At 31.7% G+C, this 20,547-nt stretch overlaps 1 protein-coding gene across 1 annotated transcript in view; it reads left to right on the plus strand.

Moving 5' to 3' along the window:
• LOC107455690 (uncharacterized) overlaps positions 1-20,547 on the plus strand; it is a gene marked incomplete in the record, with an annotated part of 93,926 nt that overhangs the window by 62,286 nt on the left and 11,093 nt on the right. The window contains 10 exon segments of the mRNA XM_071185941.1: positions 483-750; positions 4,398-4,523; positions 4,609-4,782; positions 6,791-6,940; positions 12,013-12,351; positions 13,569-13,754; positions 15,396-15,557; positions 16,712-16,999; positions 17,126-17,293; positions 19,142-19,408. Of these exon segments, the coding sequence (XP_071042042.1) occupies positions 483-750; positions 4,398-4,523; positions 4,609-4,782; positions 6,791-6,940; positions 12,013-12,351; positions 13,569-13,754; positions 15,396-15,557; positions 16,712-16,999; positions 17,126-17,293; positions 19,142-19,408 (2,128 nt within the window).

Consider the following 20,547-nt stretch of genomic DNA (forward strand, 5'->3'; position numbering starts at 1 on the left):
TATATATATATATACACCACCCTAATCTAACTATTTTAACAATGAATTTAAAGTGTATAAATCGAAAACTATAACGTTAATTCACAAAAAAGCATATCATCTTAGAAATTTTAAAAGCAATTGCAGTGTTTGCTTCTTGTCGTGAATGATCGTTTTTGTATTCTGGCGTAAATGATATGTAACTTTTTTGGTTGGGAATTTTCTGGAACCATGTTTCTTTGGTTGTCTTATTGCTTAAATATTCGTTTAAGTAACAAGAATGTACGATTTAACCCGTTTTAATACTTCTTTCTTTATATATTTGAAGTTAAAGGTTTATGTCAATAAGTTCATGTTCACTTGTATATACGTTGGCACTGTATCTCTGAGATCCAGTATATATATCAGGCCATTTGAATATTTCCTCAAAAGTAGGCAAATGTACTAGTATAATTTTAATTTGTCCTTATAACGAAAGTAAAAAAATTGTGTTCTTTGTTCAGGTCTCGTGCCTCAACAGCGGAAGGACAATTGACTCAGATATCAAAACAGAGTGATACCAGTTTGGATCAAATTAAAAAAATAAACCTGCTAAAATCAGAAAGGGAAGATGCGGATAAGAGGGCAAAGGCAGCAGAAGAAGCTCTGGAGAAGAAGACCCAAAGGTTGAGAGACACCCAAGAGAAGCTGAATGCTGTTTCGGCATTGAAAGAAGACATGGCTAGATCCAACAGACTTCTAGAATCTATGAAAGCCGAACTTGAGAAAGAGGTATTTTTGAAAAGGAGTCTTATTTTTTAAAAAAAGAAAGTTTCTATGAAGAAAACTATGACTGCACCTACAATAAGAGTATTACTGTGTCCTAATCATGTATATTACTCCAAATATTGTTTTTATATCAAATGAATCGATTATTGCCTTCTGGCTGATGGGTACCATGTGACGATTTAAGTTTTATTACAGTTCACATGCGTTGAAGTTTTAATTGTAGAGATATTTAGTACCTATTTACAAATACTTTTCTAGTCGAGAAATCTATCTTTCATAGATCTCGTTTTCGGTTCAAAAGAAAATACGACTGCTTGCTGGGCTTTTGTGATATATAACAATACATCAGTATAGACACAATGAATGCTATAGTGCTTAAATGTAGCTCCTTCACGTATGTAATTCCGATAGACTTAGTAATACTGTTTTACATCCCCTCATGTTCAAATGCGTATGCAACTGCTCATACCTGAGATCCGTGATCGGATTCTTCAAAACTGTGCACGCTCGTTTACGTATTTCAGCATGAAAGGACGTAGAATGGCATTGCTAAGTCTATATCTATTGGGATCATGCAAGTGAATCAGTCACATTTAAGCATTATAATATTGTGGCTGGCGTATTGATATGCATAACGAGGGCATGCCAAGTAGCCGGATTTTCGTGGTATTCTTGTGCCAGAAGCCGAGATCCATTTGGAGATAGATAGTTCTACTTCGAAAAATGTTTGGGAGCAGATCGAGAAGTTCCGAAAAGGAAAGACAAAGGAAGAACTAAGTCCAAGAAGGTTTCTAAACTGCATTTTAGCGAATTTAGCAACATTAACTTAAGAAATTATGGAAACAAGAATAAACTTTTCACAAAACAAATTTTGTCACTAAAAACAGTCTAGTTTAGTGACAAGGTTAAAAAAAAAGAACTATGCATGCACTTGGTATTGTTCTTAAATCCAAAATTTCGCGATGTTTTTAGAATATCACTTGATATATTCTTTTTTTGAGCATTTTAAATGAGAAATATGATGACCGTGCAGAATGTTCGATGCTTGCTCATGATAATTTGCTTTTTGAAATTAAAAATATGGAAACCAATGAATTAAACTTAGTATACTTACTATGGTTAAAAAGTCCTCCAATTGTGCCATAATACAAAATGTATTAATTTATTAGTCAAAATTTAATTCATCTCTTCAAAACACTTTCCTCAACTTCAATGCTTTTCTGCCAAAGGTTTTCCAATTATCAAATCATGCCTTAAATCGATTTTGTGAATAATTTTTAGTAATAACAGAAATGTAACAAAACGCACCATGGCACATAACCCATGATTTTTTTTGTAGTTAAATTTTATCTCGTTTTCGCCTAATTGCTTCACGCGAACATCATAGAACACTGAAATAGTAAATATTCCTTATTGACTGTTAGATCAATAGGTAATGATTTGTAATGTTTAACTCTGCGACAGTGAAAAAGAAAAATCAACATCGCCTTGATTTTGAGTATTTTTATATTGTTTTTTTATTTTGTCTTGTGTCACTTTTCAAGTGTCATTCACTTGATTGCTGAACTATTTCTGTGTCAGAAACATAGTTCCAAGTTTAATCACTGCGATAATGTGTTCTAAAAAAGAATTGAATTGTGAAGTTAATGTTGGTTAGAAAGGAATCTTTAAGGCCACTTGAACATGCTGTTCTTGGAACAAATTTAAAGATCTTGGAACAAATCGAGAGGCGATGCGTTGCAAATGTTTGCCTGGAATCAAATGGCGTAGGAAATTGTTTAATAATGTCTATTATTGTCAATAGATGATCTGATTAAGGAGCATGAATCCTCTGACTTGATAGATATGTTGACCAGTAATCGAAGAGATTGGTCCTCTTCGAAGGATTCACTTCCATCTTTGAAGTTTTTACCTTATAAATTTTTTTCCCTCAGTGCCATTTCTACCGTTAATGCCAGTTTATTCAGGTGGCATATGCGTTTAGGGTCATCTACCGAATCCGCTTTGATATAGTGATATTGGGATATCCCTTATAATATAAGTGATTTGTTAACTTGATTGCTAACTTTGCTAACTTGATGATTTGCTAACTCTATTAAACCAAATATGAATTTCATTGGGAGCACGTTAAGTTAACTAAGAATGGTATTATTGTGTTGCATAACAGAGGGATCTATGTACCTTTAAATTTTTTTTACTATTTAATTCTTACTTAAGGTAATTTCTAGAGTCTCAGAATTTCAGTTTGCATTTTTTGTAAATGATTTCATCATGCATCTATTTTTAATTCAAAACTTCGTCTGTTGAATGCTGTGAAATTTAAATAAAAGTTTTCATGGATATTATGCAGTTGGTTCAATGGTCGAGAAAATAACTTATTTATTAAATGGCAGCTGACCAAGTGTACTTATTTACAAGTGTATTATTACCCACTCTCTGATCAAAATATAATTAAACTCAGAATTAAGAAATAATAATAAGACATAGATTAAAAACTTTGATTGCTTTGTTTTTTTTCCTCTTCAGGGAATTTGCCTAGTTTAGGCAAACGCAAGACCCACAATAACAAGCGATATTTTTTTTCGCAGCAGATGTTACTAATAGCACTATTTATTCAGATTAAGAAGAATTTTGATGTTTTAGTATGAAAATGCGTTTCAGAGAGTCGCAGAGAGTAGGTCTCGTTAAATACCCAACTGATAACCGTGTTTGCTTGTTGTACATTTTGAAGAAAAGAGAACATATGTAGAAATTTAAATACTTTTAAAACAAAACTCCATCTATTTTCTTTTCATGCAAATGTATCAAGTCAAATGTAAATGCTGCCGAATACAGCAAAGTCGATGGGGAACCACGAAGCTGTGAAATCGTGTAATTTAATCTAAGGAGAAAGCCGCAAAGCGGTGAGTCCGGGCAAGATATTTTTACCCCAATCCTTTAATTTGTTTCTAACATACCAATGCCATAGAATCAGATCAATGTTACCGAATGCAGCAGAATCGATGAAGAGCAGTTGTGACTCCACGAAGGCGCAAGACAATTTGGAGCCGCGAAGGAGTGAGTTCATGTATGGGAACAAGCTGGTCGATGTAGACGGCTAGTTAAAAATAAAAACTAGCAAAATTTTATAGCACAATAAATTTTGTTTTTCAACTCTAAAACATTCGCCCCCATTTCTGTAGGCCGAATAAAACAATTTTTTAAACTAGAGCGAAAATGGGTTAATAAAATCGTCTGCTTCGTTTAGAATATTTATAAACGTTCAGTTAACACTTTTATTTTTAAAACTCGGGGTGTTGCCAACACGAAAAAAATAACTATCAGCATTCATGGAATACCCTTTGTTTATATCATTTTGATGATATGCTAATTTTTTTATTTGTGCTTTTTAACTCAGAAATATTCACCCCAATTTCTGTAAGGCCGAAAAAAAAAACAAAAAAACAATTCTTTAAACAAGAGCGAAACTTGGCTAATAAAATCGTCCGCTTCGTTTAGAATATTTATAAATATCCAGTTAACACTTTTATTTTTTAAAATTCGTGGTGTTGCCACCAAGCAAAAAAACTTTTAGCATTCATGGAATGCCCTTTGTTTACATCATTTTGATGTTATGCTAAACTATATTTTAAGAATTTGTGTTTGCTTAGGTTGACGAGCAGCGACGTCTGCTAGTAAAAGCAGAAGCTAAAGCTGCCGAGCTAAAAAGCCAAGTAGATATGACAGACAGAGATCTATTGTCTTTGAAAAAGGAATGCTACCAACTTAGAAATGAGGTATCGCACACGTTTAACACTTTACTGCATTAAAGCTTTTTACTAGAAAATTACTCTGAGAAATTATAAATGCCTTTCATTGCAGCTCGAAGAAGAGAGAAGCAGACTGAAGCAAAGTTCAGATAAACAACAATCGGAAGTAAATAACAGCTTCATCAGAGAACGTGAGGAATATAAGAGAAATATCAATGATTTAAAAAATCGCATCGAGCAGCTTCAACAACAAATAATAGACAATGAAAAGTTATTCATCGAAAAGGTATTATTTCTTTTTTATAAAACTTGATATTTAATTTATTTTAGAAAAGCAATTCTTGCTGATTGTAATTGGTTATTTAAAAACTTATCTTCTTTAGAATACTCGACTATTCATCATGTATTCATTGGGTTTTAGGATATATGTACGACATTTTAAAACCTACACTGCTGGAAATTTTTAAGTTATTAATCTATTAGTTTTGTAATTAAATTAAGTTATTAATAAAATCATTTATAAATCAAATTGTTCTATAAATATTTATTAAATTTCTTTGTGTAAGGCTTCTAGTGTCAGATAAGCAAATTTATAAAAAAACTATTCAATTTATTTTGATTTGTTGAAACTGTTCTTTAAAGGCTCAGTAGTCATATAAAATAATGCTTTTTAACGAATAACATATGCTATTTTTATAATTGTTATTTGTTTAGATCAGATATTCATGAGTGTTAGATTAAGTTTGTCCATTTTCTTGCAAAATTTAACCCAACAGTCATGAAAATGTTCTCAGCTAATTATAAAAATGAGGCAAGATGTTCGAATGGAGAAAGGTCACATTTTTTGAAAATTTGTGATCTATTTTTTTAATATCTGAAAAGTAACCTAAGCACTACATTGTTTGGACTCATAAGACTATGCAGATACAAACTATGAGAATTACACTAGAAAATAATGAGAACTACACTAGACTTTTGCTTCATTTATACAAATACTTAATATTGCCTAATTCGGATGTGAGGACTTCGAATCTGAAATTAGTTTTGCTCCTAAAGTTAGTTTTTTTCTTCCAAATGCCATCTTTAGTATATTTTTTGTCGAAGTGTACAAGTTTGAAAACGTTATATGTAACACGGGTTAGCGTAAACGTTGTGGCAAATATTTAGGGGAGTTAGGGCACGTCACTGAGCAATCAATGCCCAGAAATTTTGTCGTACGTGGCTAGGGAAGTTTTCCTATTATGACCAGTTCATGATTGGGAAGCGCCTTTATTGACGCATGACAGCATTTCTGTCATGGGTTCCAAAGCAGTTCTGATCCTGATGATGTTTAAAAACGTCAAGAAAAGTTATAAAACGTCACGCAAATCTTGCTACAAATTTCCAGAGGGAGTAAGGGCACATCATCAGGATCAAAATTGCATTGGAACCCAAGTCAGGAAATATTGTTCTACGTGACTAGGAGAGATGCCCGATTATGACCTGTTCAGAAATATACAAAGAAACAGTTTGAAATAGGGGTTCCATAGTTGCGTACCACGACATTTCCCGGCATGCATTTCTTCGTAGTTTTAATTCTGATGATTTGCTTTGACTTCCCTAGAAATTTCTCGCAAAATTTATGTGACCCTTGTTATATATAACGTTTTTAAACTTGTACATTTCGATAAAAAAATGTTACTAAAAACTGTATCCTTAGAGATAAAAGTCGAAAAATTGTTTCTCAGTTTTATTCACTGATATTAATAATTTTTATCTGTGCAGAAAATATATAAATTAATATATAAACAAACTTAAAATCATATCAGGAACTGTTATAATTAAATATTTGTCTGTTTCAAAGCCCACACATTTTCCCCCAGCAAAATAAAGTATTAAATCATATTTAGTATAAAATCATATTTAGTATAAAATTACATTTAGTACAAAATCATATTTAGTATAAAATTATATTTAGTATAAAATCATATTTAGTATAAAATCATATTTAGTATAAAATCATATTTAGTATAAAATTATATTTAGCATATAATCATATTTAGTATAAAATTATACTTAGTATAAAATCATATTTAGTATAAAATCATATTTAGTATAAAATCATGTTTAGTATAAAATTATATTTAGTATAAAAGCATATTTAGTGTAAAATTAAAGCTTTCCCTCGATATAAGGCACTAAAACTGTAGTTTGTTAGATACTTAAACAGTTAAAGCTAAGTTTTGTTATTTTTTATGGGTTTTTTTTCTGAAAATAGTATCAAAAAATTTCTTCTTTCTTCTTTTACAACAAAGGAATCCCGCCTTCGTGAAGAGTTCAAGCGAAAAAAAGAGAGCGCAGTCAAGGATACCAGAGAGAAAGGAGATGCAGCCTTAGAGCTGGCAAGAGAAGAAGAAAAGATTTTGAGAAACAAGGCTCAAGAGCTCTCTGATAAATTGGAAAAGGTAGAAGTCAATAAATTAGGATATTTTTTTCGAATTCATAGAAAATAGGCAATAGTTTGATTTTTATATATATCTTGTTAAGTTCGCTTCGATACATTTTCTGGACAAATAGTGTTGCCACAAACTTGTAAAAAAGTTTCGTTACTTCCTACATAAATTTATTTACTAAAGAACATTCTATAGACTATAGACCATTCTATACAATGTCTTTTTATTTCTAAAAATAATTTTCAAAGTGTATAACAATATTATGTCAGTAACGATAACAATATTATTTATAATGTAATTTATGTAAGTTTTGTTCATTGAAATTCTTAAATATACCCTGGATGATCTGCTTGTCCCTGAGAGTACACTTGATTAATTTTATCTGGTTTTATTTTTTTAACTTTTGGTTTACTGGTTTTACTATTTGCTTTTAGAATTTTACCTCGGCACTTACCGTTTCCTTGACTTTGTTCTCCCCTTGAACTAACATCTTCATTATACATAGGACATTCAAAATGAAATCTTGATCTTGGTGAACTTCAGCACCCTCTGTCTTACCTGGTGTCATCTTTGAGTGTTTATCTTTTTAGAGAAACTTTGGTTTACCTTAGAACATTTTTAATCTTGGAGGCACTTAGCCTTGAATGGGGGACACTTGAACTTTTAGTCGACTATTTTAATTATTATATTCTTATTTTAGTCTTATTTTTATTTAATATAATTTTTCATATTTTTACCATTTGATGTTTTACCTGACCTTACTTTTATAGGTTTTTACCTGTATTTTTGACACTTTTACTGTTGGTTGATTTTATTCACTTAGATGTTTTAAGCACTTTTAACTTTTATTCTGTTTTATTTTTTTCATCTTTTCGATTTTGGAATTTTTCCTGTGTGTATCAATCTTTTTAGTTTTGGTTTTACTTTTCTGTCGTTTTGTTATGTTTAATTCACGTGACAACGGGTGAAATCCTTATCCGCAAACTCCTTCAGGGGTAGGTCGGTTGCAATTAGTCTTATTCAATGAGCCAAAAAAAACATCAAATTGAATAACCTTTGCTCTAATGATCTGATTTTTATGTACCAAGTGCCATTCTTAATGTTTCAAAGAGAAAAACTCCATGAATGCAGGTTACGTATCTATTTAATATGTTTTAAGTAACTTCTACCTACTGTCATCAATTGTAAATGTTTCAGAAACAACTTTTAAAGGTTGCTTCCAGGATGATCTTCAATTCTGACGTCTAAGTTTTTTGATGTCTTCAACATTTTCAAACCTAGCTTTTCATCGTATTTTTCGATTTTGAAAATGAGAGAAAAGTCTGGGGGGGGGGGAGCTAAGTCCAGAGAGTATGACGGATGTTGAGAGAAAGATGACTTCGCCCTTGAACAGCCATCATAATGTCTTCCTGGCATTATCAAACTGAAAAGATTAACTGAAACTTTTCAAGAAATAGTTTCATTTCGAACTCGCTAAGCAAATGTTATATTTTTTTGTTTGGTCATCATAATTTACGTTTTGCAACTTCATTACGTTAGAAAGAATATTTTTTGTTGAAGTTAAGCCTTTTATTTTACTCCTGGAATTAGAATGGTTCCATTTTAGAAGTTACTTTGTCAGTTATTGGAAAAAAAAGAAGAAAATATTTGGATTTCGAAATCTCCTCCGGATCCTCTGGAATTAGGCAAGAAGCATTTTCCTACAAGCATTTAGAATCTATTCCGTAAGAAATAAGTTAGAATGAACACGGATGTTAAAATAAGTCAGTACCACGGCATCCGAAACTGAAAATTTTCTGAAGGAACAGTAGTTTGAAGAGTTCAAAGACATCAAGATAACCTCAAAGTCAGAATTGAAAAACATTTTGGAAAAAATTTGTTTCTCATTTTCTTGCTGCCGAGTATATAAGTGCGGCATGCATATATTGGTTACTTCGAAACTAATTAAATATGTATGTAGCTTAAATAACATCGACAAAACCATGAAAATTAATTGCCACAATTTATACAAGTGCTTGCATATTCACATAGTCAGTTTAGTTTGTTTTAATTAATAGCCGCAACTTATACTAACGCTTACATGTTCACATAATTATAATGCATAATTATAATTANGATGGTGATATTGCTGTATTGGATACACTTATCGGTATTATAACTCGGCGCTGACCTGTGCAAGCCACAATCAGGCTTTGTTAAACTTCGGCTTCATGTTCCCTATAAGTACCGTTATCTCTTTACAGCTGTGGGCAAGTTCTCTAATAATTTGCTTGCATTTTAATAGCTATAATACATTTTTTTCAACATTTGTAACTTCATGGTTTATTCTCTAGGTTTGTATGAGCTCACATTTTTCATACTTTAAATTAGTTATGGATGGTAAAGAGAATTTAAGACGAGTTTTTTTAGCGGCATGGTGTTTTCTTAAATGTTTGTGAATGAAAGGTAGGTAGGAATTTTATGAGCTGCACAATGGGCTATTGGCGACGGTCTGGGAAGCATCCTTGAGGAGGATACAAAGACAAGCCATCACAGTTTTGATCCTTTGTAGAAGGGATGGTTCCTCCGCTTTGTTAGCCCATCGACCTGCTCAAGAAGTGGAACACTTTACAGTAGAACAGTTTAACGAGAACCAATACCGCACACTACGCGGACTTATCAAAGTGGTCACCCACCCGCACACTGACCGCAGCCAGTGATGCGTGACTTCTGTGATCTCTTGCCTGTTGAAACTTTATAGTGTTTCGAGCGTTCACATTTTTTCTTCCTTTCCTTCATCAAGTTTATGTGTTTTGTACAATAGACTTTTTCAACAAGGATTTGTTTTGTATTCTGTTAGATAGTCAAAAGATAAGGAATAAAAGAAACACCTTTTTTTTTTTAACACATCTAGTATTTATGCAATATTGAAACTTTGGTTTACCTTAGAACATTTTTAATCTTGGAGGCACTTAACCTTGAAAGGGAGACACTTGAACTGTTAGTCGACTATTTTATTTATTCTACTAAGCTTATTTTAGTCTTATTTGTTTTTTTAATGTGATTTTTCATATTTTACCATTTGATGTTTTACCTGACCTTACTTTTATATGTTTTTACCTGTATTTTTGACACTTTTACTTTTGGTTGATTTTATTCACTTAGATGTTTTAAGCACTTTTAACTTTTATTCTGTTTTATTTTTATCATCTTTTCGATTTTGGAATTTTTCCTGTGTGTATAAATCTTTTTAGTTTTGGTTTTACTTTTCTGTAGTTTTGTTATGTTTAATTCACGTGACAACGGGTGAAACCCTTATCCGCGCAAACTCCTTCGGGGGTAGGTCGGTTACTATTAGTCTTATTCAATGAGCCAAAGAAACAACAAATTGAATAACCTTTGCTCTAATGATCTAATTGTTAAGTACTAAGTGCCATTCTTAATGGTTCAAAGAGAAAAACTCCATGAATGTAGGTTACGTATCTGTTTAATATGTTTTAAGTAACTTCTACCTACCGTCATCAATTCTAAATGTTTCAGAAGCAACTTTTAAAGGTTACTTCCAGGATGCTCTTCAATTCTGACGTCTAAGTGTTTTGATGTCTTCAACATTTATAATCTAACTTTTTATCATATTTTTCGATTTTGAAAACGAGAAAAGTCAGAGGGGGCTAAGTCCAGAGAGTATGACGGATGTTCCGAGAAATGTGACTTCGCCCTCGAACCGCCATTAAACTGAAAAGATGAACTGAAACTTTTAAAGAAATAGTTTCATTTCCAACCCGCTAAGCAAATGTAATATTTTTTGTTTCGTCATCATAATTTACGTTTTGCAACTTCATTATGTTAAAAAGAATACTTTTTGTTGAAGTTAAGCCTTTTATTTTACTCCTGTAATTAGAATGGTTCCATTTTAGAAATTACTTTGTCAGTTATTGGAAAAAGAAATAAGAAAATATTTGGATTTCGCAATCTCCCCCTCTGGAATCAGGCAAGAAACATTTTCTTAGAAGCCTTTAGAATCTATTCTGTAAGAATTAATTTAGAATAAACAGAAGTCAGAATGATTCAGTACCACAACATCCGAGACTGAAAATTTTCTGAAGGAACAGTAATTTGAAGAGTTCAAAGACATCACGATAACCACGAAGTCAGAATTGAAAAACATTTTGGAAGAAATTTGTTTCTTATTTTCTTACCGCCGAGTATATAAGTGTGTCATACATATAATGGTTACTTCGAAACCTATTAAATATGTATGTAACTTAAATAACATCGACAAAACCATAAAAATTAATAGCTATTATTTATACAAATGCTTGCACATTCATATAATCAAAATGTTGTTTTAATCAATAGCAGCAACTTATACTAACGCTTACATGTTCACATAATTACGAGTATAACACATTGTTATAATGTTGTTTTAATAACAGCAGCAATATATACTGATACTTACATAATTACATAGTTATAATGTTGTATTAATTAATAACCCAACTTATACTAATGCTTGCCTATTTTATAACAGCCGTTGAGCAGCCGACCCAATTTTGAGTTCGCGACTACCAATGTTCAACTCCGTAACCTTGTAATTTTTATCCTAATCCAGAAGACAAGAGAACTCTTGGATCACGTGTTGGGCGAAATTTTCTTTTGTGGAGGACTTTTTGATGGAACTAATCCACATTTACGTTAGCGGTGAGGAAAATCGAGAAAACTTCCAGTTAGCCTGACAGCAAAGGGACTCTAACCCATGATCCACACTGAGGATATTTTTTATCAGTAATATAATTGATGCGAAGCGGGTGTCGCAGGGGATTCGAACCCGAGCCACCTTGTTGGAAGACAAGCGCTCTATCTCTTGAGCCACTAAGGCTCAATGCTTACATATTCATATAATTAAAATGTTGTTTTTTATGCCATATCAATTTCACTAGAGATCACACATATTTAAGTAGAAAGAGCGTTTAAAATATTGATCAATATTAGTTCTAATATTTCACACGCAAATAGCACCATCATATTCGTTATTTTAATTTTTTTTCCAAATGAATTTGAATTTCAACATTATTCGATAATGCATTTCATTTTTGTGTATTTAGGCAGAAAAATCCTTGAGGGAAGCCAATGAAAAATCCCGAAAAGCTGCATCGGAAGTTCGCCGCGAAAAAGATGAATGGCGTAAAGAACGGGATAACTTGGAATCAGAAATCAGAGCGGAGGTGAAAAAACGGGAGAAATCGGAGCGGGAATCGGAACAGATGCTGAAGCAAAAAGAAGAGGAGGTTTTATTGAGCAAAGAGCGCGTGGTTGCTATTGAGAGAGAACAAAGAAGAATGCAGATGCAACTTGAGGAAGTTGAGAGCCTGCAACAGAAACTGAAACTGATGGAACAGGAGGGAGATAAAATGAGGGAGGAATATGATCATCTGACTTCAAGAGTAGGTGGAAGTTTTGCTTCGATTTTAATCTTTTGCTATTAAAATTAATGCTAACACATTGTAAGTGAGAACATTCAGAGTAGAAGTTCTAACTATATGTTTTTCTCAAAAATGATGTAAAAAATATGCACACTAGGGTTTGTAAATTAATTTAAGCGAGGAAAAAAAATCACTAGAGGGGAAGTTGTAACTGAAAATATCAAATCCGTTTGATAGCGAGGAGAGTTTTAGAGAAGTTAGTATTATATGCACCTTCATATCTCATTCAGCAATTAAACTAATTTTAATGTTTACCCATTATTCGATGAACTTCGATAATGGGTTTGTTTCATTTGTGTCTCTCACATTTGTATAATTATTTTATTTAAATTCTGACAATTATCCTAAAATTACATATTAAGGACGATGATCACCCCGTAGGCTTCACTTGCACAGTAATTTACGTTACTGCTTTTAAGGAGTTAGAATTTTTTATGTTAATAAGTCTGTCTGCCACTGACAAAATGTATTGTTCAAGTATCGTTAAAGTTTGATGTAGCCATTATTATTTTATTAATTTACTTTGTAATTAAGGACCATAGACACAATTTTAGTAGGGCATGAAACAAGTAATTAGCACATAATTATTTTGTACGTAGTAAATACAATACAATTCCATGATAAATAGCAAATTTATTACTCTGTAGGTGGATTTCTCAAAATGTAAAAGTTTTATTTATTTTTAAAGTGGAAAAAAGATTTGATTAGAAAATGGAACTTATAACATTTTCAATGCGAGGGCATAAAGTACATTTCGATCATGTTCTAGTTGGCATTAACTACTGATTATTCAATCAAACATCTAAATCTAACACGCTCAGCAAAATAGAAATTATAGATCAAAATAAAACTATCTTCAATTGGCCTAGTTTTTGTCGATGAATGAATGTGTCCATGATTGACGAAATGCTATGTTATCAATCAAAAGAAATCTTTGTTATTAAAATGGGAAAAATAACAGATTAAAGAGATCATAAGAAATTTTCTTTTCTTGGGCTAATGCCATGTCATAATTGCCGATTTTCATATTTTTCTAGAAACTCTAATTCTTAGTTTTCTATTTATCAATTTTGAAATTTAGAAGTGACTAATTGGAGTAATTAATAAAAATAACAATTAAAATATTGAAATGTTTAAATAAGTCAGATAGTTATTTACGTTATTGTTTTTCATTTCAGTACGATCAGTTAGAAGATGAATTTGTGAAAACAAAATCCAAATTAATACAAGAAAAAGAACAGGCTGAAGCCAGTTTGATTCGAATCAGGAAGGAGCATAATGAATTAAGCTTCGAAATGACATCACTCAAAGAGTCCTACAATTCCAGACAAGACGCATGGATAAAAGAAAAATTGGAATTACAAGTAAAATTATATATTATAATCTTTATATCAATAGTGTTAAGAATTACGCTTGCGCAAAAATTAATTGAATCGACAATTTAAATGAAAAGGATTCAATTATAAACGTTGTGTTTTCGAAATAACAAACGAAATTTTCTTAGTTACTCACATAAAGATCACATAAAAATATTGAGTTTTCGAAATATGAATGAAATTGAATGATGATATGAAATATGAATGATATGAAATTTCTCAGTTTTCGACATAAGGATCACATATAAATATTGTGTTTCTGAAATAACAAAAGAAATTTCTCAGTTTTCCAAATTAGGATCACATATAAACGTTGTGTTTTCGAAATAACAAAAGAAATTTCTCAGTTTTCCGCACTAAAATCAAGTAGAGACGTTTAGCTTTTAGAAGCAACAAAAAGAATTCCCCCATTTGGATCAAATATGAGCGTTGTGTTTTCGGAGCAACAAAAGAAACTTCTCAGTTTCCTGCATTAGAATTAAATATAAACGTTGTGTTCTCCGAACAGCAAAAGGAACTTCTTAGTTTTCCATGCTAGTATCGGATACAAACGTTGTGTTCTCGGAGCAATAAAAGAAACTTATCAGATTCCCACATTAAGCATTATTTATTCCAATTAAATGTTACTATTGTAGTACTAATTAATTAATTAATTCTACACTAATTAAGTTCATTGCTGGTCACAGTTATCGTTTCGTAAAATCTAATGATATGTGAATCATAGTTTCTAGTAATCATAGTAGTCATAGAAGATATTAGTCATAGTAGTCATTAATCATAGTAGATAATGTGAATCATAGCTTCTCATCCCTTTTTTATAATCATCTGAAATTACTCTGTTTTCCATGTTATTTATTGATTTTTTTCCCACCAAATGTTACTTTTATGGTACATTCTTTTCCCATTGCTAGTCACAGTTGCATTGCTTCATTGCTAGTCATACTTATTAATAGATAAAAATAATTAATTTGAAATTTTGCACTTTTTTTCAATTTTAAGAATTCAATTAGTTTTTGACATATTTATACTATTTTTCTATTTCTTTTTGAATAATTAAAGAATTTATTTTGTTTGAAGAAGAAGTGAAGTAACTAAGCAGGCAATTAGATACCTTTAAATCTACATAGCAAATATTTATTGCTTTTTGCTTGAGCTACAGCTACTGCTCTTAAGCTTCAAGCTACTGAGCTCAAGTTGCTTTTTTTATTATTTTTGAAACTTCTCAGCTTTCCCCATTGCTTGTTTACATTTAAACAAATATCACAATTGTTTTTCAATGCTAGTCATAGTTACCGTTTGGTAAAAAATATTCGAATTTTAGACATTAGTTTTCTTCTTAAAACTTGTATAAAATAGTTTCTTATCTTTTTTTAAATAACTTTTGGAAACTTCTCAGTTTCATACATTACTTTTTATATATTTTTTAGCCAAATCTTACTTTTGTGATAGATGCTTCTCATCTGCATAGTTCATTGCTAGTCATAATAATTAATAAATAAGAACAATGAATTTCGAATCTTTTGCATTTGTTCTCTTTTTCAATCTTCTGGATTCAATTAGATATTTGCCCTCATTATTATTATTTTTCTGAATCCTTTCAAATAATTAAAGCATTTCCTTTATTTGAAGGAACGAGTGAAAGAACTAAGCAGACGTTTAGATAAATTTAAATCTACAGAGCAAGATAAGAGAAGGCTGCAAGACTTGGTGGAAGAGAAGGAAACGCTCATTGAATCTTACAAAAAGGAAGAAAAGTATTTGAAAGAAGAAAGAAATCGACTGCAAAAAAGGGTAAAATTGAATATTTTGTACACAATTTTTAAATGTTGGAATAATAATGTAGCAATAAGACTCTACTGAAAAAAATGGTAGTTATCAATGTAATCTTTAAAAATGCAAGCATGCTTTTTGCTAACAGAACAGTGATTTGTATAGAGATTGGTTCTAAAAGCTGTTTTAATTACCCTTTCATACCTGCCACGTTTTTTCTCTACGAGGATTACTTTGCCAAGTTGTAGTAAAGCAGCAATCAAATCACAAATATGAGAGGTAAAAATATTTTTTTATTATGCTAGAGCTCAAGCGTACCATAAGTATGTTTTCTACCATTACATATCAAAAATCCAAGTATGATATAAAATGAACTTTATTGCAATTAATCATCCTGAGGTGACACTTAAGAACAAGCGTAATTTTCCTTATTCTACAAGTTTTACTGCTTAATTCGCTACCAATTTTTTAAAACCTTTGTAGAAAGCGGAACAGTTAGCAAACCTGGTTTTTAAATTAAGTTTATAAGTTCGATAAATGAAAAGAAAAAAATTTACATTTTGCTCAGACTTTAAATGTAATTATAAAATCTTCGGAAAAAATCCGAAAAGGTTGGCAGCTATAGTAAGTTTTAACTATTACAATGCAAAAGCCTTATTGTTTAAAAAAATTCTGAAATAATTTTTGTCTTTTCAAAAATCTCGAAATAAAAAAACAACCCATAACTTTGCTTGCTAAAGACAGCTCCACTACCTGCGTTTCTCATTAGATGAAGCTCGTTTTCTCTTTTGAGGGATGTTCCATTTCTTGGACTGCGTAAGGTAATTGCAGCAATTGCTAAAAGCTGCAATGCAAAATTTTAACAATCACTCAGCGATCTAAGCACACAATGCGGGAAGAGAATGAATAAAAACATTTAATTTCGATTATTTCTATCAGAGCAACTCAAGCGTTAATAAAAAGGAAGGAAAACAGTTATAATTTTTATCTATGCAACATAATGTATGTATAATCTAAGAATTTTTTACCTGGCATTTTGATGCAAATCTTTGAAAGAATCATGTTTCTTTCAGAACAGATGCAATTTTGTAACATCTTCGAATTATCATTCATATAACTCATGCATTTTTATATATTGCATATCGCTGAATTTCGGATTATTTTAATTTCTGCAGACAGAAGACCTGGCTAAGGCTATGGAGGCAAAAATAGATAGGCCGGTGGTCTTGCCTCCACTTGACACTGGCGATTCCAAACTGAACAAGCAGTTAGATACATTGAGGCGAGAATACGAAGGCAGGATGTCCATGATGTCATCAGAAATCACTAGTATGCAGAACCAGATAGCTAGCTTGGTGGAAGAGAGAGACAGACTCAAGTCTCAGTTATCGATGTCTGAGAGAAATGCAGAAGAGATGAGAACAGGATCTTTGAAGAGGGAAAGAGCGAGACATCGTGAAGAAGTAAGTTCGAAATGCGATTTTCCGAAAAGGTTTATTAATAATTCAAAGTAACTTTGATACAGTTGGTCTTATAAATATGGGCAAAAGGTTTTCTTACTTGCACTCTAATTTCTTTTGTCATTTTAGGCTGACGCTGCCAGACGTAAAGTTAACGAGTTAAGATATCAACTAGAAGACGTACGCGAGCAACTAGATGATGCTCTGCTCGAAAACAAGAACTTGAAACTACAAATTGAAACTGACAAAAACAGTTATGATATCCAAATATCGGAGTTTAAATCTAAAATTAACCAGGTATTATATCATACCTAATTTTTATCTATTGATATAAAGTTCCTTTTGTTTACTTTTAAACAAATTTTAAAGTATTAATTTTTTTTATTATTTTGGTTTACTTATTGAAAATGTTAAATACAATAATGTCTAGGTTTCAAAATAATTCACGATTCTATCACTCTCTTTTTAAAATTAGTTGATATTCCTTCTAATTTCCCTTAATACGTCTTCGTGTCTGTACGTTTCCAATCTAGTTTTGGAATCTTTTTATATCTTAAATTCTATCTACGTTTTGTTCCAAAACTTTAACAATTATAAAAACACTGTTAAACACACATAAAGTTTATTGAATTCTTTTTGTGCTTTATTCAATTATTATAATTTTTTTTTTAAAAAATCAGTGCTTTATCACAAGTACATATAATTTTTTAAAACAAAAATAATGATTCCAAACAAATATACATTGGCGTTGTTTTTTTCTATTCTAACTACCGAACTTAAACATTTCTTCTGTAATATTTTTGAAACGAATTGAGCTGTTTTTAAAATCGCACACTTTAATTATAAGTAGGTATTTGTTTTCGTGGATTATGGGTAAAGGTATATCTGCATCATTGTGCCTGTTAAGGAGTTGATATACTATCGTAATTGCTTTCATTGAATTTTATTATTATTTGTCCAATCTGAGAAAAAACTTAGTTATGTTTTATGTATTCTTTTTTATCATAAAATTGTCAATAATTATTCATGGTTTAAAGCAGTTAAAGGTCACGCCTTTGATATGCTTACGTGTCTCATATTAGATAATATTTTCTACGTAGATTTTTATTTTTAAAGACAACTCTGCGGCGATTTTAAATTTTGCAAATTATCCGATCCCCAACGGATTGTACTGGTCTCATGAACGTTAGATATAATAATAACAACCGTAATTACAACTTTTATGTTTTGATTTTGATTTTAAAAAGATTATCTCATGTCATGCTAGAAACCTATCCCTACATTCTCCCCAGTGTATGCATATTATATAGAATATTATGTATATGTAACCGGGAAAGTATGAAAGGCCGGCATTGTATATAATGTCTGACGTTTTTAGGCAAAGTATAAAATGTGAGAAATATTACATGCTTTGCCCAGGTATTATATATAATGCTGGATGTTATTTAGGCAAAGTATGAAATAAACGTCCTGATGAGGTTATTATGTAAATGATGTGAATGTTACTGTGAATGACCTTAAAAAATATCATTGTAGGGTATACCGGGCAAATGTATACCGGGCAGTAGCCCTTGACCTTAAAAAATATCAGTATAGGGTATCCACTTGCCTGGTATACCCTACAGTGATGTTTTTTAAGTTCAAGGACCACTGCCCGGTATATATTTGCCTGATACTCCAAACACTGATGTTTGTTCTAATCTATCGTCAGTAAGTATTAAAATATCGAATAAATGTAATTATATCCGCGAATAAATTAATATCAAATTGGCTGTAATAAATATTTCGGACACTCACCAAAGCGACTATGTGGTTGTCAACATTCACCGGTGAAAGTCAACAACCACCGATTTCGGTCATTCACAGTAACATGCACATCATTTACATAATAACCTCATCAGGACGTATATTTCATACTTTGCCTGAATAGCATCTGGCATTATATATAATGCCCAGGCAATGAGTGAAATATAAATCATTTCATACTTTGCCGGCTAGTTTTAGGCATTATATAGAAAGGCCAGATTTCATACTTTGCCGGTAACATACATACTCGGAAGATATATAGTATATACATCGATACATATCTATACCTATGCATATAGTATATACATCTGTGCATAAACAAACTATTATCTTGTGCAGTTGGAGGAGCAGAAGATTATGGAGTCAACGAGGGGCCAAACACGCAACATTGCCAAGACGAGACTGGAGCTGACTTGGGAGAAAGAGAGGAACGAGTTGCAGCACTTACTCGGTGAGACGCAAAAGATGGTCTCTGATCTCAAATCTCGAGTAGAACAGACAGAAACAGAGAGGGAGAAAGAAAAACAAGCTGTAAGAAAACAAATGCTTGACATGAGATCCTCGACCGAGAAAGACCACCAAGACAGCAGGAGAAAAATGAGTGAGGTAATATCGATTTTTTTTCTTCTATATATAGAATATAGAATAGAATTTGGTTAGTCGTAGTTAGGTATATATAGAATAAATATAGAATTTGGTTAGTCGTCCCGCCCAAAGATATGGGCACTCGGCTGTTACAATGCAATACAATATACAATTTGACAACCACAATAAAATACAATAAATACAGTTAAAAAAAATAAATAAATAAAAAATAACAATAACATTAGAGTACAGATGATTTCGTTATAATAAAGACAACTGAAGTCCAAAAGCATGAAAAGAAGAACTCTTCGAAGGAGGACGGTTTGGTGGTTAAAAACAATTAGAAAATGTATAATTGATAGCCAAATTACAACAAAATCAATTTAAAATTTAATCAAATTTAAAAATAGGTTTATAAAGCAACAATTAAAATCAAAATATCCAGGGCAATTTAGGATCCAATAAATAAAAAAAAGTAAAGGCACCAAAAATAAAAGCATCAGTGCCCATAATCATTAAAAAGGGTAAAAATAGGAATCAAAACCTGAGTATAGGTAATTAAAATCAGTAAAATCAAAGTCATTAAAGCTAATTACGAATTTGAAATTCAATAATGGAATAGTCTAAGCAACAGAGAGGTGTAGGTTCAATATTTAATCTGATAAATTAAAATACTTATGGGATGGTAAAAAAGGGGTCCATGAGGTCGTTCATCATCTAAATATGATATATTTTATTGATGCACGATTTCTTTTTGTTTTATATTTTGAAATTCAAGTTTCAGTCGCAGATTCATCACCATTCGCTAAGGTACCTTGTCCCGAAACAAACGTTCAACTCGTTATCATTTCGTAATATCTGTATTTTAATGTATGCAATGGATTCTCGCAACAGCCTGTAGTACGCCAGGGGTTCATGGAGGTTAAGGCTCCACAATTTCATGAGCAACGGCATGATTGTGGCAATGAGCTCATCGGTGCGCACAGGCGGACTTTACTTCCCAGATTAACTGGAACCCATCGGCGTGAAGCTGGGTGGGCATCCAGCCGCCATTGGGGATCAAACCCCAGTTCTTTACAATGACAGTTCAGTGTCTTTACCACTAAACCATTTCGGATCGCATTTTAACGTAATCAAAGTTATTAACGCATTTGTATCTG

This window comes from Parasteatoda tepidariorum, chromosome 9 (assembly GCF_043381705.1).
Source record: "Parasteatoda tepidariorum isolate YZ-2023 chromosome 9, CAS_Ptep_4.0, whole genome shotgun sequence".
Lineage (NCBI taxonomy): Eukaryota > Metazoa > Arthropoda > Arachnida > Araneae > Theridiidae > Parasteatoda > Parasteatoda tepidariorum.